The sequence below is a fragment of the Copidosoma floridanum genome, unplaced genomic scaffold, assembly GCF_036245765.1.
Source record: "Copidosoma floridanum isolate Cflo_tuat_1 unplaced genomic scaffold, Cflo_Japanese_pri ptg000011l, whole genome shotgun sequence".
Taxonomy (NCBI): Eukaryota; Metazoa; Arthropoda; class Insecta; order Hymenoptera; family Encyrtidae; genus Copidosoma; species Copidosoma floridanum.
The window spans coordinates 276,816-297,827 of NW_028321888.1; the positions used below are offsets into that span (position 1 = coordinate 276,816).

The window sequence follows — 21,012 nt, forward strand, 5'->3', positions numbered from 1 at the left end:
CCTTACGCTACAAAAAATTGCTAATAAATTTAAAAAATTGTATACACTTATTAATTCAAGTTTTAGCTAATCTCATCAAAACCGTACTTTGTAGTTATACATATCTCTTAACTTTTTTACAAACATTTCTAATAGTAAGACAAGTAGTAAAAAGATTTTGTGTAAAAAATTTTGAAACAAACTTTTACCAAGTAATGAGAAAAGTACTCACTAGACTCAGCATTTTAACTTGAATCTTCTTATTCAGAAATTAGGATTCAGTTGTACGCTTACAAAAATAAGCAAGTTTTACTTGTGTCCACAGATATTATAAACACAGACTGTTCCAATATACTGCACTGAAGCTCAGCTAGAAAGAGATACAGTTTCAAGGAAGGAAGTATATCTCTCTCGCAAAGTGGAGCTAAAGCAGAGAACGTGATACAGCAGACGCTGTAAGCAGGATATTATCCAAACGTGTCTATGTATGTGTGCTGCTCCCCCCACAGACCCACAAGCTTCACGGTGCGAGGGAGATAGACTTATCTCCTTGATGCTATTTCTTTCTACTTGAGCTTTATATAGTACATTGGAATAAGTAGTCAAAATTTCCACTGTATTTTCTCAATGTTGGGACTTGGGCTTGAAATATATAAAAACTGCTACAGCAGTGTTTATAGCTGTCAATAATTATGCTGCTGCCTGATCACACAAGTAGCAGATGTACAAGAAAACTATTTAATTTATGTACATTTTAAAGACTACTTATGAAAGTTTTACAGTTCATAACTATGGTAGTAAAATAATATCTCAAAAATGAAATAATAAAATACATACAAACACACACACATATTTAACAAAAACTATCACAATACCATAAAGGTTCTTACTACATGAAAATACCGTTAGTTTTGATGATTAAGACCGATTAAATTACTAAGGATCATAAATTTAAACTGCGGAAATTACTTTTTATTTAGTTTTTAGAAAATTTAACACAGTTAACAATTGTAATCATTACATTATTGAAACAGTCTGACCTCACTATCAAATATTTTTAAGGGCTATGTAAACATTTGTGAAAAATATCATGTATAATCAAAAGTTAATTACGAGTGTGAAATTGTAATTATAATCTTTCGATTGGTCCGTTCAGCATAAGCCTACTACTTCCACTTAAGTAAATTGACAAATTTACATTTTTTAGTGGATAAGTCTTAGGATCTTACTATTGCCAGACAAAATCCCTGATTTTTAATAGATTTACCAACTCGTAAAGTTACACAAAACTGTGTTTTAATATTAAATACATACAAATCTTATTTTTCAAACATTACAAACAACTTTAGCCACATTAAATATAGTATTTATAGTGAAATATGAGCAGCCGCAACATGCAAAAAATTTTTGCATTGATACAAATTATTTTAAAAAGATATAATTATGAGCGTTCCGCTTGTAACTATTGCAGTAAACTCAATCGGAATAACTCTAACATTAAAATGCATTAAAAATTGTTTTACAGTAAAGTATTTTTCAACTTTAATAAGAGTAAAATTACATACATTAGTTACACAGTGTAGTAATGATAGCATACTAAATACTAATACCAAAATAAGTTTTGCTGTAAACTTTTTCGCATTTTTTTCAGTAACATTAGAAAAAATAGGAAAATTATCTATTCAGTCTTTACTAGTACAATTAGAATAAAAAATATATAAAAAAATTGTTTTTACAAAAGTTTGTGCTTATAAAAACATTTTCTGTGAAGAATTATTTTTAATCATTTGAATAAAATCTTCAATACAAAAAAAAGTTTTATCGTATAATTCAAAAACTTTTTTCGTAGACGTATGGAGACAACACAGAAAGTCTGGTAAAAACTTATAATTTTTCAAGACTCTTAGTGATCAAAAGAACTGCCAAAAATATTTAAAAAAACTAACAATAGAGCTTAAAGAGAATAATTACTGTATAAAAAACGTTTTCGATACGATTCACAAATAACATGAACTTGAATCTTAAGTGGAGCATATAAAACACTAACACTCGTTACTAGAATATAAAAATAAAATTTTCAAAAAGATTTATATTTGAAGAAATATTAACAAAAACTTACTAACGGAATCCATTCTTTATCCCAAAAAGCTCTAAAAATTTCTTTTTGGAATAATTTTAAAGTATCAGTAAAAAGTTCTTCTGTCTGAGCAGCTAATTTAGCAACGATAACATCTTTCATGTTATCATGAACAGCTTTGTAGGTGAATATTTCTTGAGCTTGGGCTAACATAAGTTGAGAAAGAGCTTCTAAAGTTTCAGGACTCATGTCTGGTGTAGGTTCTTGTTGTATAAATAACATTATATTTGATTTTAAATAGTTGAATATCCCCGCTGATTGCTGAAAATTATTTTTATTATATAAATAAGTGTGAAATGAAGTAAGTAAGAATCAGGTATTATTTACCTTGATGCTTCTGAAAAATTACCTGAAACAATTTTGCTGCTAACTTTAATCCTTCGTCACTTTCAAGAGACTGTGTAGCTGCTACTGAACTTTGTAGGGCTCCAATATTAAATAAAACACAAGCCTTTTCATATGCTAATGAACTTATTGCTGAAAAAAACGATATGTTTACTTCATATAGTGAGCTGTTATGTTTTTTGTCAGTGACAGACTACATTTATTATACAGATTCGTGTTGAGCATTCGTAAGAACTCAGAAAAATTAAATTAGAAACAAGCGGCTAAATTTGTACAAAACGTTAGGTCTCACATTAAAAACACGACCAATCCAGGGTTTGCCAGAAAAGACAGTGCAATTTTAACCATAGGATTGTAGGAGAGTTCATGTAGTTTAATATCATATCTAAGTAAACTTTGTATTTCTTACTACGTGTCAAATAATAATACAATACTAAATATGACAAATAAATTCGTCTGCCACATCTAAACGTTCTTAATTGTATCTTATATTAGGATTACATTGGAGACGTACAGGACAAGCACAAGTAAGTCTATTTTAAAAATATCTATAAGTTTTATATTTAACATTTAATCAGCAAATTACTAGTAAAAAAGGTTTATACTAAAAAACGATTTTTTTTGTATTTAAAAACGATTTCTATGTTCAAATTGTTAAGACAACAATATAAACAAAAATAATTAATAGAAAAAAAAGGTATTTTTAAAACGCTTAAAACTTTCGTATCTAAAATTTTACCCACAAATGTAATGTAGAAGAGTAATATGCCATTAAACAAGTTTTTAGCTGTTTTGAAACGATTTTTGCCGTTTACAGCATTAAATTGACACTGCAGGGAAAAAATTACAACACAAAAAAGTTTTATTTTAATGAGTCATACAACTTTTATACTTATGGGAAGTCGACTAGCCACCAGCTAGTTGTCAGATTGCTAAGTAGTCCCACTTCTGCCATGTTCAAGGAGAAGAGACCAGGATGGTGATGTAGACAGGATAAAGAAAGTTTTGTCTTAACGAAAACAAGAGTTTACTCATTTATTAAACATCAGGTGGATGTCCCAGTACTTGCTCACTTAAGCAGATAAAATATCTTAATAGTCATTCACGTTTTTTCTTTTATGGGCCTTCGCTATATTTTCAATTGGGTAAACACGCTTACTTGTATTGAAAAAGTAATTGCTTAGTGTCTGAATAGCTACCCGACTTATCTATGTTTTGAAAATTAATAGTGAAAAAATCAGCCAGATGACCGACTATTGGGACATGACCGAGTACTGGGAAATCAACCTTATTATATGTACATGGGTCGGGCTGGCACGAGAGCTATGAGTATAACCCTTAGTAGTGGCACGAGCGACGGACAGAAGCTATCTACCCACGTAGCTTGCTAATGCAAGCGAGGCTACACTGAAAGCAATTTTGGTGTAGGATATTTCTAACCTTGGAACTGCCTGAGCTCAATAAATTTCTTACTTCTAAAATTTCAAAATACAACGGACATCAATCCAAACTTGGTAATAAAACAAATAAGGAATATTTAAAGTATCTTGTTACCAAACTGGAAGACTCGCCGATGATAGGTCCGATGTCGACGATACATTTGACGCAGAAAACACGACGCTGAAAGCGTCACACCTCGGAGTTGGTAAGCTGAGCTTCCCAACTTGAGAGAAAAGAACTCGACATTAGTTGAGGTCATTTGAGCCCATTATCGAGCCATAATACTTCAGCATTGAGTATAAAAAGTATATATAGAAACTAAAATATCCGTGAAAGAGATATAAATAGATGTATATTTAAACTTATTTATACATGCAAATTTTAAAGCTTATTCTCTACACACTATACAAAAAAACTCTCAGAAATAAGAAAACTTACTAACAATGTAACATCGAAAAATCTTGATGTATAAGCATTCATGTATGTGTATTTGTATATACACCTGAATATTACTCTATACATACCATATAAGGAAATCCAATTTTATTTTGGATTTACACGTTCCAAAAAAAAAAAAAAAACTTTTTGAGGCACACACTTAAACCAACTGTTTTCTCATTCTACATACCTATAGAAATAAGAAAAAAATTGTGTGCAAGCATTCAAGGGCTTGTGACATTGTTTTTCACCCCACTAAAGATTTTAAGCACTGATTTTTTAAAGTGAAAAAGCCGAAAAAAACTAAAAAATGTTGGAAACTGATTGAATCGTATCAGGTTTTAAAAAATCTTATTTTCCCGTATTCTGTAGACGTTTGAAAACATTAATTACCCCAAACCTATGCATCACTTTAATACAGAAATTATTTAGGGCGAATTTACCCATCTAAAGCCTCCCTATAAATTGCAGTACCGAAAATTTGTGTAAACGTATTATTTCATGTGGGTATACGTAACAATGTAACATCGAAAAATCTTGATGTATAAGCATTCATATATGTGTATTTGTATATACACCTGAATATTACTCTATACATACCATACAAGAAAATCCAATTTTATTTTGGATGTACACGTTCCAAAAAAAAAAAAAAAAAACTTTTTGATGCACACACTTAAACCAACTTTTTTCTCATTCTACATACCTTCAGAAATAAGAAAAAAATTGTATGCAAGCATTCAAGGGCCTGTGACATTGTTTTTCACCCCACTAAAGATTCTAAATACTGATTTTCTGAAGTGAAAAAGCCGGACTAAACTAAAAACTGTTGGAAACTGATTGAATCACATCAGGTTTTAAGAAATCTTATTTTCCCGTATTCTATAGACGTTTAAAAACATTAATCACCCCAAACTTATGCATCACTTTCAATACATAAATTATTTAGGGCGAATGGCAACACACCAAATAGTACATATTAGAAAACAAAATAAATCAAATGTGAACAAGAAAAGTACACAATATAAACTTTAGTAAATGACAGAATTGGTAAATTAACTTAATTTAATCACAATAAGATACTAATAGTAAAGGTGGAGCGTATTTATAATATAACATAATAGTAAAGCGGTGTGTATTTACAAAATACCATAAGCACTTAGATAACATGTAAGCACTCTAATTAAATAATTACATTCGCAAGATACAAAATGTCATTTCAGATTAATTGGCTTAAGTTTATAGACGCTAATAAAAAAGAACTCTTAAGCGCATCCAAATTTTCTGAGAAACGAATACGCGCTGGAATAAGGTCCCACAAACGCATGGCCATCTGGGAAAACGATTGTTCGTAGGAAGCGAGTATCACGCGAAATATTTCAAATAGTGAGGGAACGCACCTCTCAGAATTTCTCAGCCCCTCACTTACCGCAGGGAAAAGATCATACAGATAACTCGGTCTCTTGGTGGTAAAAGTCTTGAACGTAGTAACACCCAGAAAATAGTTTCGCGAACACTAGGGCGCAACGAATTAAGCCTACCATAGAACGGCTTTAGGGTAGCATCACGTCTAAGATTAAATATGAATCGAACAACAGTGTTACACAAGCAGTCGAATTTTATGGCCAAAGTTTTATAGCTGGAAAGTCCCGCGAAAATCAAGCATGAATGGTAAAAATGTGGTCATACAGCACTTAGGGCACTGCGGAGTTTGGCCGTTCATTTACAATAATTTATACAATGAACAACAATAAACAAATTGGAAACATAAGAAAATACAAATAATAACAACAGTTCCGCATAAAAGTACAAATTAACTTGATAGAATCAATAATATTTTAAAAGCAAACTGTAAAATAGCTGTAGCATAGTATGACTAAGGTACACGCACGAAACACATTTAAACTAAGACACGCGCATTATACTAGACACAGCATTCGTACAATAGGCGTTTACTCTCTCTCTCTCTCTCTCTCTCTCTCTCTCTCTCTCTCTCTCTCTTTTACTCTCACTCTCAGCTGTTTACTCCAAAAACAAAATACAACTACAATCCCAATGGTTGATAACAAGCAAATGTAATACAGCGTAACTACTGGGAATTCTCTTTATCTGTCACTGTATAACTGTCGATAAAAACGCTATTAATGCTCACACTTCATAAATTGATACAAGTCCCACTAGATGTACCTACAGGTCAAAATCACACAATAAAAAAAGTTGTTCCAGGAGATGACAAACCAAATTGGTAAAACACACAAGTCCCACCAGATCAAACCACATACACCATAGATTCCAACACCAGGATCCAACATAAAAACGACCAAGCAGAGGCCGGTAGCCATCGTCTTGCAACCTCCCAGAACAACAGAAACCTGGAGCAGACACTAACGGTCACCGAGGTTATGAAAGCACCAAAGGTAAAAAAATTTCGTCCACGGGCACCAGAAAGCCGAAAACACTAAGTCACTAGGTGAATGCTTGCCCTGGACTCCTAAGAATATGTGCCCACTGGAAATAATTCTAACGGAGGTATAAATAAACAATAAAATTGTAAGCAACTTGGAACACCAAAGTTTGCGTGTATACAGCTACGAACTTTGGTACGAAAGATTGATTGTAAACAATTTTTATTAATGCCAAGGTTGAGATCTCCCGAATGGCAACACAACAAATAATACATATTAGTAACAAAATATAATAAATCAAATACAAGCAGTAACAATGTACAATATAGATTTCAGGATAAAACAGAATTGGTAAAATAACTTAACTTAAGTACAATAAGGTGTTAGTAATAAAGGCAGAGCGCGTTTACAATGTAACAAAACAGTTAAGTGGTGTGAGTTTACAACATATCATTAGTTTTCGGATAATACGCAAGCGCTCTTATTAAGTAATCGCGATTACAACTTACAAAATCTCATTCCAGATTAATCAGCCTGAGATAATAGGCGCTTATTAAAAGAACTCTTAAACGCACCCAAATTTTCTGCCAAACGAATACATGCCGAAATAAGGTCCCACAAATGCATAGCTATCTGTGAAAACGATTGCTCGTAGGAAGCGAGTGTCACGCGAGGTAACTTAAATGGTGATGGAACGCGCCTCTCAGTACGTCTCAACTCCTCATCCACCGCAGGGAAAATATCATACAGATAACTAGGTTTCCTGGTGGTAAGAATCTTGTTTGTAGTAACACCCAGAAAATAGTTTCGCCGAACACTAGGGCGCAACTAATTGAGCTTAAGGTAAAACGACTTCAGGGCAGCGTCACGTCTGAGATTAAGAATGAATCGAACGACGGTGTTACATAGGCAATCGACTTTTGTGGCCAAATAGGAGAGAGAGGGAAAGAGAGAGAGAGAGAGAGAGAGAGAGAGAGAAGCGAAGAGAGCGGGAGTGAGAGAGTACCAAGAGAAGAAGAAAAGAGTGTGCCGTGGTCTAGCAGATACTGTGTTCTCCCAGGACGACGAGGTCGCCTGGTAGAGAACAACGGAAACAGCTCAAACAAGAAGAAGAGGGTAAGAGAGGGCGAGCGAGGAAGAGCGAAGCCATAGGACGAACGACGCACTCGAGGACCCCGGATGACATCACGCTGGGTTGGACTCGCGGACGTTTGGCCAGAAGGTGACGTTAGAGAGAAAGAGAGAGGAAGTAGCGTAGACAGTGAGAGAGAACGAGAGAGAGAATCAGTAGAATATAGTAGTGTGTGCGATTGTAGACGGAGTGTAAGTGTGTGTATGTTAGCGCGAGTCTAGAATGAGCAGAAATTTCTCCTGATCCAGAACCAGCAGAACTTGGTAGACCGGCGCTCGCAGCTCTCGTGATGCAAGGCGGAGTCGCTGCAGCACAGTCCAGGGGACGATATAAAGCGTTGTGTTGTGTATAATGTAAGGAGACGCTGTGTAATAGTGTATTAGTGGTTAAATAAACGAATAGTTGAAGGTAGGGGTTAACGGTACAGTTATTGACACCTTAAGGTAGTGATTGATCCCTGTATAATTTGTATATCTATATATAAAGGCTCCATTTAAAAATGCGTGTGGCGGTCAATCACTACCGGGGGGTCAACAACTGTACCCTTTACCCCTATTTGTTGGTGTTGATTAAATAACTCTCCGTGTAGAACAGGAGAACTTTCGCGCCAATTCCCCTTTTTCAGGAGAAGAAACCCAAGGTGTAGGGACAAAAGTGACGTACGTGAACAAAATTTGTCAACGCTGTATCAGCGCCCCTTTTTTTATTGTCACGTGAAGAAACAATAATACAAAACAAAAACTTAATTTCTCCCATAAGGCTTGTAGTATGTTTTGTCTAGTAGTCATACATACATTGCCGTGTCACGTAGTACACGCACATGCTCAATACATGTATGTACATACGTAGTGTTACATCGAGGCTGAGCTCGACGTATAATTTTTTCCCTCTCCTCCTCTTCTTTTCCTCCTAGCAAATCTGCGTTTTTGTATCAACCTAAACGTCATATACTCACACATATACCAAGTACCGGAACTAATGCTTCGTGACACACGTATAAGGAGAGACCGAGTAAGATAAAGACCCTAGAACTAGTCTACATCTCTTTCCCTCTTTATGCGCCAACAGACTTATTTGCATCGCCTGATGAAACTTAATAATTATTTTCTATCCTTTTCCTATTCTATGTCGTAACCATTCGTAAATAAGCCAACGCTCGAGCCAGGATGTTGATTCGCACATCGGCCAGCGTTCATGCAACGAGATTTGACAAAAGTATGCTACACTTCTACTACTTTCTTTCCTGAACACTTACAATACTTAGAGCCACCAAGCCAAAAAATAACGTGAACTGTAATACGACCTACTTTCGATAAGCAAATACTGGGACCAGTATCGTTATCGTACAATATTCTTTAGCGAGTAAGCACCACCCCAAAATCGAAACAGCATATGTAAAGGAAGACGGAAAGCATATAGAAAATCTTTCCCTCTTTCTGTCACGAGATGATGCAGACTAATTCGAAGAACCTATGTGCGTCTCATCGTCTCTGGCCATAGTGGCACTGATAAAGAGGCAAGATCTTCGGCTATATAAGCCCATGGTCTCTTTCACGAGCAGCTGGATCCCGAAAAATTTGTTCAATGGTCAGGCCAGCTTGGGTGTATACCTAGAGCAGTAGCCAGACTATAGGCACATGACCTGGAGAACCCGGTCGATACACTCAATGGTCAGGCCAGCTTGGTGAAATACCGGGAGCAGTAGCCAGACTAGTATACCCGACCTGGAGAATCCGGTCGGAGTCTACTCATGACCTGGAGAATCCAGTCCATCGTTTCGATTTCAATTATATCTGGCCACCCGGATCTTGCCTCGAGAGCCACTTTGTACCCCCTTTTTTTTCTTTTTTTTCTTAATAATAAAAGTAAGTAATAATACCGTTAAAGTTAATTCTTACACATTCCCTATAGTTTTTTTTTTTTCGCGTAAAACCCACTATTGCGTGCCGTTCAATCCGGATATTAATAGCCAAGCAGGTGGTGACAGAAAAATTTTAATTCACTTAAATATTTAAAGAAAACAACGCTAAGTTGTGGGCCGGTTGGTGTAAATGCCAATGGCCAAGCAACTAGCTTTTATTTGTATTCAAACAACGCTAAGTTGTGTGCCAGTTGGTGTAGATGCCGATGGTCAAGGAACTAGCTTTTATTTGAATTCAAATAACGCTGAGTTGTGTGCCGGTCAGTGTGAATGCCGATGGCCAGGCAACTAGCCTTTATGTAAAAAATCGAGTACCGCTACGTTGTGTGCCGGTTGGTGTAAATGCCGACGGCCAATCAGCTAGCTTTTAGTTAACCAACCCAATCTTTAAAACTATATGTCGTGCGCCGCTAGTAAAATTCCAGCAACCAGACGACTATAGACTTTTTAAAAAAAGAGAACCAAGTTACCATTTCCAAATAAATGGCCAGTTACGTGCCGTAGGTGTAAATGCTGATGACCAAGTAGCTAGCTAGCCCTTCTATAATCATCTACCCTGTTCCTACCCCAGTGCTTTATCTTCAACCCTTCTTGTCATTTCCCAAGCTGTTGAGCGAAAGCTTAGGCCTACATACAAAATTTACTCCTACGCCGTCTTCGACGTAACAGTAGTTAGTAGAAAATAAATATTCACAAAGCGATGGCTGCTATAGAGATCTTGTATGAGTAATAGGAAGATGGAGAAATATCAATAGTCTCAAGCAGTGGTATAGTGTATAAGAACGAAAGAAAGAGCGAGAGAGAGAGAGCGTGTGTGTGAGAGAGAGAGGTGCAGTCAGTGCAAAAAGAGGGGGGAGCAGAGGCAGTGTATGGAACATAGAGGTATAAGAATAGAGGGGAAAAGCGCTATACTAGCCCATTAGCGGCAGCGACAGCATAACTAAGTGTAACGAGGCATCTGTCCTTGTTCCCAAAGCCACGTTATTGGCAACTTCTTTGTCCTGAATCCTACAGTTGATTCAATCTCATGTAGGGCTCGACCAATAACATAACTGCCAGACAAAGACAAATGCCCCGTTACGTAGCGAGTTCTGCTGTCGCATATCACGCCCCCTTTTCTCCTCTATTCTTATACCTCTATGGTATGGAAAGAAGTATGTATCGGCCTCCTTCATTCTCTCATTCTCTTACGGTTTTTCGTAATGCTTTTCCGTCACCTTAAATTTTTACTTGGCTAAGTCCCCGCACTAAATTCGGCATAAGAAACTTCGTTCCAAAAAAAAAAAAAAAAAAATAGGGTACAGTCTGAGAAATCTATTGTGAGTAGCGTGTCAAAGAGAAACAGATAATTGAGAGGCCTCGAGAGCAGGGAGTAGATTAAAAAAAAATACTAATGAGGCTAGGTATATGAAAATAAAATTAGCATCAAAGAAAAAACTGCCGATAAAGGTAAAGTAGATAGAAGTAAATTCAGACGACAGGCACTATAGCATATCAGAAATAGCAGTGGATAGGGCAGTAAAATTAATTACTGCAAAGACAGGATATAGAAAACGACAAAAAGGTGAGAAAGCAGTGAAAAATAATGTGCACAGAGTGGAAGAAGGAGGTGGTAGTGACAGAGACGACTATGCTGAGAACGATGATGGTAAAGGATACAAAGACAAGAGACGGCAGTCAGCACGGTCAAAGTAGCATTAGCAATAGGAGAGGGGCAAGATAAAATAAAATAAGGTGCACAAAATCTGATAGCGAAATAAATAGTATGGTAAATAATAAAGAAGAAAATTTCATGCAAGCGGGAATACAGGGATTTAAGTGTGAACAGAAATAGACGGTGCTGAGGAAAGAATCCTAATCGGTAATAAACTGTAACCAAAAAAAAGTCAAGAAGTGAGATTAGAAGTTATCTGTAATGGGGTTAAAAATAAAAAAAAATTTGCAACTCAGACGAAGTATTCAATAACATACAGTAAAGCGCATACTCGAGAAATTTTGAAGAGTGATTATTGACTTTATAGATAAAAGAGAATTCGTCTTGATAACAAAAAGGGGCTTAAAGACGTTGCTGTAAATTAGGAGAAAAAGGGTCCGAATCAGATTACATAAGTTTCCAAGGGACAACGATGATTTCGTTATTGAAGTAGTATTTAATTTGAAAAGTAATATAATAAAATAGTGGAGTGTCACTTTTAAAACATAAGTCAAATCGTTTTTTCAAAATAATAAGTACGACAGGAATAAACAAAAGAAGGGAACAAAAAACAAAAGTAACGAACCAAACAAACAATAATATCACTTTAAAACTATAAGCACAGAGTAAGTTTACAACACAGGAAGTAAGCCCAATAAAACAAAGGAGAAAAGAGATTAGTTTATTGTCCAAATAAAAATAGCAATATAAAAGGTAGTTTCAGTGCAAATACGACACGAGATAAGTTTTAAGGTCACTAAAGAGAATAAGAATTAATAAAACAGTACAAATTGATAGAATATTTTTGGAATTTGTACAAGGATTAACATCAATTTAAATAGATAAATGAGCTGGCATCGCAGATAACGTTTTAGACATAAGTTACTAATGGGTATTTAAGAAAATGGTCTACAAAATTAGCTTGTATGGAAAAAAAGTTTTCAAGTCAAGTTGTGCACAATTTAGAGAGCATAAGACCAAAAGTTACACACTCACACTGGAAACAATTATAAGCAAAAAAAAAAAAAAATTTAAGGGCTAGAGTTACCTACGTCTATAAACATAAGTTTCAACAGGTTTGACAAGCTAAAAGTAAATATTTATAGAAGAAGAAAAAAAAGGGATGCTCGAGAAATTTTTAAAGTAATAAAAGACATTTATATGAACACACACATTAAAGATAAAACAAAGAAGGTAATGACAAAAAGATTTAAGACAAAGAGCGGACGAGCAAGTACTTCAAGAGGAATGAGAATGACATGAATTTTATTCACTAATGATTTGTGATCTGAAATTCTTAGAAGCTGTAACAGCAGTGTTGGATAATAATAAAAGTAGTAATAAAAATAAATAGTTTTAAAACATACATGAATACAAATGGACTAGATGTAAACATATGAGAATATTAGTTCTTTAAAAAAAAAACAACTACAGTATTGAATAAATACAATTACCTGAGATGATGGATCTCATTAAAGAATTAAATAGGTAAGTGCGCAGTAAAAACAACAAATAAAACTAAGAAAACAATATATACGCTACAAGAAATATTAAAAAAACCTAACATAAAAGGCTTTAGTAGAAAACTTTACCTATTAGATACTACAGTCAAAGCCTAGTGTCTATATGTCCGCAAGATGTATGGATGTTAAAAATTAAAAAATGATAGAAAATTAGTTAGAATGACCTTTGGCATCAATAGCTATACATTTGAATGTAGGAAATTAAAGCCAAAAAAAGAAGCTTGCAGGTAATAACAGTGAAAGAGGTGGTAAATCATTAATATATAAACCTTATTTTTTTTTTAAATAGTTATAATAAGCTCATTGACATACGTGGTAAGGTCCAAACGTTTTCAGCCTTACCACATTGCATTAATCAGAGACTCAAAACTAACCTATTTACAATATTTTGGGATTCTGAAAAAATTTTATTAGTGGATTTTAAAGAAAGCAACATAGCTGTGATGGGCGAATACTATGCTTCCTTTTTTCAGCAGTTGCGAGATGCTATTAAAAAAAACGTAGAGGAAAACTGTCACAAAGAGTGTTGTTGCTTCATGATAAGGCGCTGGCTCATACACCAGGTGTTTTAAAGGCTGCCATTAAAGAATACGGTTTCACTGAGCTCGATCATCCAATGTATAGTCGTGACTTAGCTTTAAGTGACTATTATTTATTTTTAAAATTGAAATCGGACTTACGACGAAAAAAATTTAACACTAATGAAGAAGTGAAGTCAGCGGTTTTTTCACATTTTCAAGGGAAAAATTTAGACTATTTATTTAAGGGTATAGAAATGTTGATTAAGCGCTGTGAAAAATGTATTGAAATAAAGGGTAATTATGTTGAAAAATAATATAAGTGGTTTAAGATTTTTCCTTCATTTTATAGTTCAGGCCAGAAACTTTTGGACCTTACCACGTAACTCATACTTTCTGCCACTCTATTAGCTTTAAATAATCGTAAATGATCAACCACGTCATTGAAAACTTTACAATTTACAGTAGGTTGACAGATATTAGTGAACGGGAAAACCAAAATCCGTCTAATGAGCTTTGGTCTGTAACCTAACATACAGGCAGTGGCACTTATTCCAATGATCTATCATTTTCAAAATCCACAAATAACTGTTTTTCTACTGCAAATCATCTAAGCGTTGAAACATTTTGTCGTCACTTTGCTAGAAAATCGATCCTTATTATAAATTACATGACTAAACATCAAATCAATCACTTTGTTAAATTTAATAATGTAAGAATAATTTTTTTCCGTATTCCTACGAAATTTTTTACACTGATTCAGAAAGCATTCAAAGCAAGGACTAGCGTGCATCTGAAAAGAAGTTAATCACCTGCGAGTTTGCTCGTATCTGCGGTAGTATAACCAAACATGACTTATGCACATGCACGCTGGCCTATGCTGACTAAAAATAAAAAACTAATATTATCTTGTACACAAATAAATAAAATTAACTTAAGAAACCAATGGATGCAAATGTTTAGCTAGGAACAGCTACAATGAGATACAAGATTAAACGCTAGAGTAGTTTAGAATTCAAACGTATGGACTAAGATAAAACAAAAATATAATTAAGATACAAAAACAGACATATACATGCTACACTTGCAGTAAGCAATAGCTACATGTAACACACAGAAGTGTTAATTAAACTACGGTAAATTTAGCAGAACAACAATATCAAACTTCCAAGAAATTATCCGGTATTTCCCTTTCATGTTTGCACAAGCATTATTTCCCGAGTAGCCCTTTTTTATTACACTAACAATTTTATAAACAATCTGCAATAGCCTAATTTGTAATCTAGTTAAATTTTGTAAAGCAAAACAGGAAAGTCATAGACCTTTCCCCTTTTCCTGACTCAGAGATGTCGAGAGAGAGAGAGACAGAGAGAGAGAGAGAGAGAGAGTCCATACTTCTTCATCCAATATGGGTAACGGAATTTTCGATTTCCCAGGGCACCACGAGCCGACTTTTTCTCCAACGACTAGCAAAGAGAAATGAGTTAACCAAATTCCACTTGAATTTCGAAGTACATTTGCAACCAACAATAAATTGAAATTGCTCGAAAATCTAATTTAGTCCATAATCAGTGGAAGCTAACAGCTCGCAAAAAGCACCTCACTACTGTGTCTATAACCATAAATATTTTAACTACAGCCACACCTGTTACTGATTGATTAATCTATTATTATTACTAATTTATCTAATTTTTTCATTTGGGGAGAATCACGTCAACTACCCCAGCGCTGCCGTGGACGGCCCGTGGAAGCGTAAAGCACGATGTTTTCAACTCATCATTCCGGTCTCAAAACGTTAATAATTATCGAAACACATGCACTTACGTATTTTTACGTCAGCTTTCCAGTAGTAGCATCCGTTCTTCGAAATTCTGCCTTCATAATCTCAAAAAATGCCAAAGTTCAAAAAACATGTTATATCTTCATAATCTTTAACTTTTGGCATTTTTTGGACTATCTAGATCGAAAGATTAGACTTTTTGACGTAGAAATCGACAATAGAAAAAGCGGGGTTTTTTATTTTTACGTAGTATTCAAACGACGAACGAGACGGTGCGAGCCGCTGCGGCCGCGTTGGCAGCGGGTCCGCCGCGCGCTGTCTGCTACAGTCTTTTCAGCTATATATATATTTGCATTGGCGATGTAAACAATAGTTATTCCACGAGGGTTTGCAATGGATAAGTAATAAATTTTTTGATAAAATTTATTTATATATACAAGAATTTTATAATAATAAATAATTCATCCATAAAATATTTGATATTTACGTTTTAAACGTATTCAATTATGAAAACACTGATGTTTTACTTAGATTTTCGCTACTTTCTTAGTTACACAAGTTTTACGTACTTTGAATTTCGGAAAGATTTCATATTGATTACTTAAGGACGTTTCCTTTGGCACTAATTCGTTATCCTTATTACGCATGAACCCATGATAATTCAGTGTTCTTGGAATCATTCTTGCACTAAAAATGTGTTCTTTCAGTTCTAAGGCAGTTTCTTCATACTCATATTTGCTACTAAAAAAAAATTTCGTTTCTTTACAGTGATTCTCTGCCCAAAAATATAACCAAAAACAGTACCGAATCCTATAAAAACTTCGAACTAACGATAACATAATCTTGTCTTTTAAACATAATAAACATTGTCCTACAAAGCTACAACCAAAAAGTTTCTTGCAATGTGCAAACCACCACAGTTAGGTATATTTGTTAACATCCAGTCAGAGTGATGGTAGCAGACAGCACACGGCGGATCCACTGCCAGCGCGGCCGCAGTGGCTCGCGCCGTCTCATTCGTCGTTTAAATACTACGTAAAAATGAAAAACACATCTTTTTCTATTGTCAATATCTACGTCAAAAAGTCTAATCTTTCGATCTACATAGTCCAAAAAATGCCAAAAGTTGAAGATCATGAAGATGTAACGTACATTTGTTAACTTTTGCATTTTTCGAGGTTATGGAAGCAGAATTTCGAAGAACGGATGCCACCACTGAAAAGCTAACGTATATATACGTTAGAGTCTATGTTTCGATAGTTTTTTTATTAACGTTTTGAGACCGAAACGACGAGTTGAAAATGTCGTGTTTTACGCTCACGCGGGCCGTCCGGAGCAGCGCTGAGATATTTGACGTGATTCAACATTTCAACGAAATATTAAGCGATTTTCACCGCTTTTTTTCAGCAATTTTAACTAAATGAATAAACAATACCTAACATTAGTAAAAATAAGTAACATTTTATCTTAACGTTAATATTAAGTAACGAGGAACAATCTGTAAAATTTAGACGTAAGAGAGAAAGGAAGGGCAGAAGTAACTTAATGATCTCCCCTGCCTTTGACATATGTAAGAAAGCAGGCCTAAAAAAGGAAATGCCAATTTTTGAGTGGCTAAACTAGAGCAGCTTCAGCCAACTAGATTTTTGGCCATTGTCTTTTTTTCAAGATTTTTCCCCTACAAGGTTTCCTGCGTCATTTTCAAGCCAATACGTGACCAAGGTCCTCTACTCGTATCAAAAGGGCCTGGAAGCCTCAAAAAAGACAGTTAACAGCCCTCCCTCCCCCTCGAACGGTAGACTATGTAGTTAGAGTCAGTAGATAAGCTATAGCGATTCCAGCACAGCCCCCCCTCCTCTCGGTAGCCCCTCTCGCGGTGTTCCCCTCCTTATGGCGGTGGCCCCCTCTCGCAGCGTGCCCCTCCCTGCGGCAGCCCCTCTTCGTCGATGAGCTGGGCTCCCCTTGCAGCCGATGGGCGCATGGGTCTGTCAGGCTTGAGTTTGCGTGCGCTGCGATGCGCATTTTTCGCCTACAGCGCTGCTTGAGATTGCGTGCGCTGTTTGAATATCTTGTGCAGATTGTGCACGCGTTGGGTATATGTATTTTTTTTTTTTTTTGTAAGTGAGTGCGTTGCACGATGATGTAGGACGTGAAGGGGTAGGAAAATAATTGTTCAACATTTTTGTTGTTTATTTTGGTTAATCTGTTGATTTTAAATTAAAAAAATTTATATTTACAAAACTAGACTTGCAAAGTATTTTCAAATTTTATTAGTTCTAACAATAATTATAAGGAATTTTTTTTTTTGATTTGCGTTTACAAGAATGAATGGTCAAGTATGTGATTCTTTCAATTTCATACTTTCCCCGACTTTGCATTCAATCTTTCATAGCCAAAGCATTTTTCACCGCACATACTGGATCAGTATGAAAGCTGTGATGTTTGGCTCATGGCTCATAGTCTTGTACGAGATTTTGAGAGCAGGACACCCATACTCTTAAATATTAATAACTCTAAAAAAAATGTTTGTATAATTCGTAAGAAAAATTTATTTTTTTATTTTTAAGGTATTTTTATTAAGCTAATAATATATAAAATACACACTTACGTGGTAGTATGTTTTGTAACCATTTTTCTTTTCACAACCTTTGACATAAACTGTTCCAGCATCAATCAGCATGCGCTTGAAATTGTTTATTTCTTTCATGTGAGAAATATCACCAAAATCCCAACTTAGACCATGGAAATTAGCTTCTAGCCATTTATTATGTTTTTTATATTTTTTTGGTAGATGCTCAAATGAAAAAGGTGGGTTAAGCACAATAACAACTGGCAAAGTATCCTTGTTAAGGTTGACGAATGAAATTTCTTTAAAAATAAAATAGTTGACGAGGCTTTTAAAGCCCTGAATGTTTACAATGTTCTCCATTTGAAAAGGAAAAAGTAACCGATGCTACTCGGTCTAGTGTGATCAAGTGAATGAAGTCGAAAGCTTGATGTGATTCATAATAGGTACGTTTTAGCTAAACGGATAAGTGCGCATTGAGCATGCGCAAAGGCTCCTACCCCCCTCCTAATTGTGTGTACCACTTGCAGCGTTGTCAGAGTTTGCGCGCCATGTGCAACTGCGCAAAGGCTCCTACTTCCTCCCAATTATGTGCACCACCTGCAGCGTTGTCGGAGTTTGTGCGTGCCATGTGCAACTGCGCAAAGGCTCCTACCCCTTCCCAATTGTGTGCACCACCTGCAGCGTTGACAGAGTTTGCGCGCACCACGTGCAACACTGCTTGAGTTTTCATGCAGCTGATGGGCGAGCGACTTAAACAGCTCCCTTTTACTTTTCCGTACGTTGTCGAGTTTGCACGTGCCATGTGCCACATGGCTTGAGTATTCATGCAGCTGATGGGCGCGCACCTTTAACAGCTTCCTTTTACTTTTTCGCGCCATGTGCAACACTGCTTGAGTTTGCGGTGCAGTGTACGTGCATTACCTGTAGCGTTGCAGCTTCCTTTCACTTTTTTCGCGCCATGTGCACCACTGCTTAAGTTCGCGGTGCAGTATGCGTGCATTACCTGTAGCGTTGGTTGAGTTATTGCGTCTTCTTAGATATTTAAATATTTTGCACGTACGATACTTACACAAAAATATATTTTGTAGGATTGTGCGCATTGTGTAATAATATAGGATGAGGAATCAAAGGAAAATGATTGTACAAGACTTTATTTATTTTTGCCTAGTGTATTTTTGATAAAAAATATGTACAAATACGAAATTTGATTTATAAAATTAATGTAACTTATCCTTAAATAAATTTACAAATATTAAAAACTTTACAATTGTTAAAATTAAAACGAAAGTCTACGACAGTGTTTTTTTTAATTAGGACTGCCTGTTTCGTCCTCTAAAGATTTTCTTTTTTTTTTCACCGTACTCATGTCATGCAGCTCTGGTGAAGACAATAAGTCAATAATGCCATGAGGTGTTCCTGAGAGGTCAACTAATGGTATAGGCTGCGGCGATTTCGTGAGGTCAACTTCTGGAATCGGTTGTGGGGATCTCGTGAGATCGACTACGGGTATCGGTTGCGGTAATCTTGTAAGATCCACTTTATGTATCACCGGTCTTGTGAGGTTCACCTCAAGTGTCGGTGATCTTGTAATATCTACCTTGAATATTGGTGACCACTTGAGATCTGCATCAAGTGTAGGCCTATAGACACGTGTTGGCGATGTACGGTTATGTTCTTCAAGCATCGAAAAAGATGCTTAAAGACACGTGTCGGTAGAAATAAACTCCTCAGCATCGTCTGAAAACAAACAAATAAACAAATTTTAAAAATTGAAGCAAAATGAAATTTTTTTATCAAAATAAATATTCTAATTTAATCCTTTATACTACTTACCGAAAAAGGAGGCGTGTAACAATGGTGATAACAATTCATCGTCTAATGGTGTTTCCAATCGTCCAAACATACTTAGCTCTGTAAACTGTCTTGCTCCTAGCAATGTGTCCTCATTGAGAAGTGCTTCTTCTACCGAAACGATGTTATTTAGGTGTGGAGAGCATGTAAGAAAGTTACCCTCTAAGTCTGAAACAAAAAAAAAACAAAAAATTTACATTTTCATTCATGTTAAAAATTTTCATTACATCTTTAAATCTAATATCTTATTTTAATAAATAAACTTACCAAAAAACGTGATTTCTCGCAGTGGCAATGTAGATGACTGAGTTGGTCTTTCAATATGAGCACGCATATTAAATTCTTCCATGTATAGGACTGAGGGCGATGATGGCGATGAATCTAAATTATCGTTGAAGCCTCGTTAAAATACCTCATTTAAATCCTGCTCGAATATTTCGTATGCTGGAGGTTGATCCTCTTCATCCTCCAAGTCCTGCACAAATTCCTCGGACACTAAATTCTCCAAATTTTCCCATTCTAGCACTTCAATGTCACTTGAAAATTCTTCATTTACAGGAGCCATTTCAACAGACAAGATATCTACTGTTCAACTGGAGTGTGACTGATATTTTCAACTAACTGTTTTCGACTAACTATTTTGAAGCACAACTTCCCTTTTAAAGACTTTGGTACTGCTACTCCGACAATTTACCCCTTCTCATGCGCAGTATGAAAAACTCAAACTAGAGTGGTGGAAATTTGCCGAACCCCCCTCCCCTAAATTTTCACCCACGCTGTATGAGAATTCAATATCCTTGGAGATGGAAATTTGTATCTTGTAGTGAGCCAATGAGAGAACTAAAAAAGGACATAGTTATGCCTTCCCCTTTTCATATGCACATCAAAGGTCTGTGGTTGGGAAGAAGTATCCCCTCTCCATAGCATCAAATACTTTAAACCAATAGGAAAATTAGAAAAAGACAAATATTTCCTCCTACTCATTCCATCATATGCAAAATCTTCAACTTATGGAAAGTGGCTTTCCTCTTCGTCTTCCACCATAGTCTTAAAGAGCAATCCCTAGACCTTCACCACGTGCTTCAGTTATATTCTTAACATCAGCGACAGCAGTCGAGGAGAGAAAGAAGTTACACTTCAGGATACTTCGTATAACGCATCAACCAACGCTCTCAAGTGTGAAGGTGTTTAGTAAAATCTTAATAATTTTTTTCCTTTAAAAAAATGGAATATGTATTTTTTTTTTTTTTACTCAAGAACTATTAATAACGTCATGAATTC

General features: G+C 35.6%; 1 protein-coding gene across 1 annotated transcript in view; it reads right to left on the minus strand.

The window, feature by feature from the left end:
- LOC149375133 (apoptosis-linked gene 2-interacting protein X 1-like) overlaps positions 1-21,012 on the minus strand; it is a 415,535-nt gene that overhangs the window by 249,076 nt on the left and 145,447 nt on the right. The window contains exons 4-5 of the mRNA XM_089590084.1: positions 2,466-2,593; positions 2,099-2,377 (exon numbers count right to left, since the gene is read on the minus strand). Of these exons, the coding sequence (XP_089446210.1) occupies positions 2,099-2,377; positions 2,466-2,593 (407 nt within the window). The remainder of the gene's footprint in view (positions 1-2,098; positions 2,378-2,465; positions 2,594-21,012) is intronic.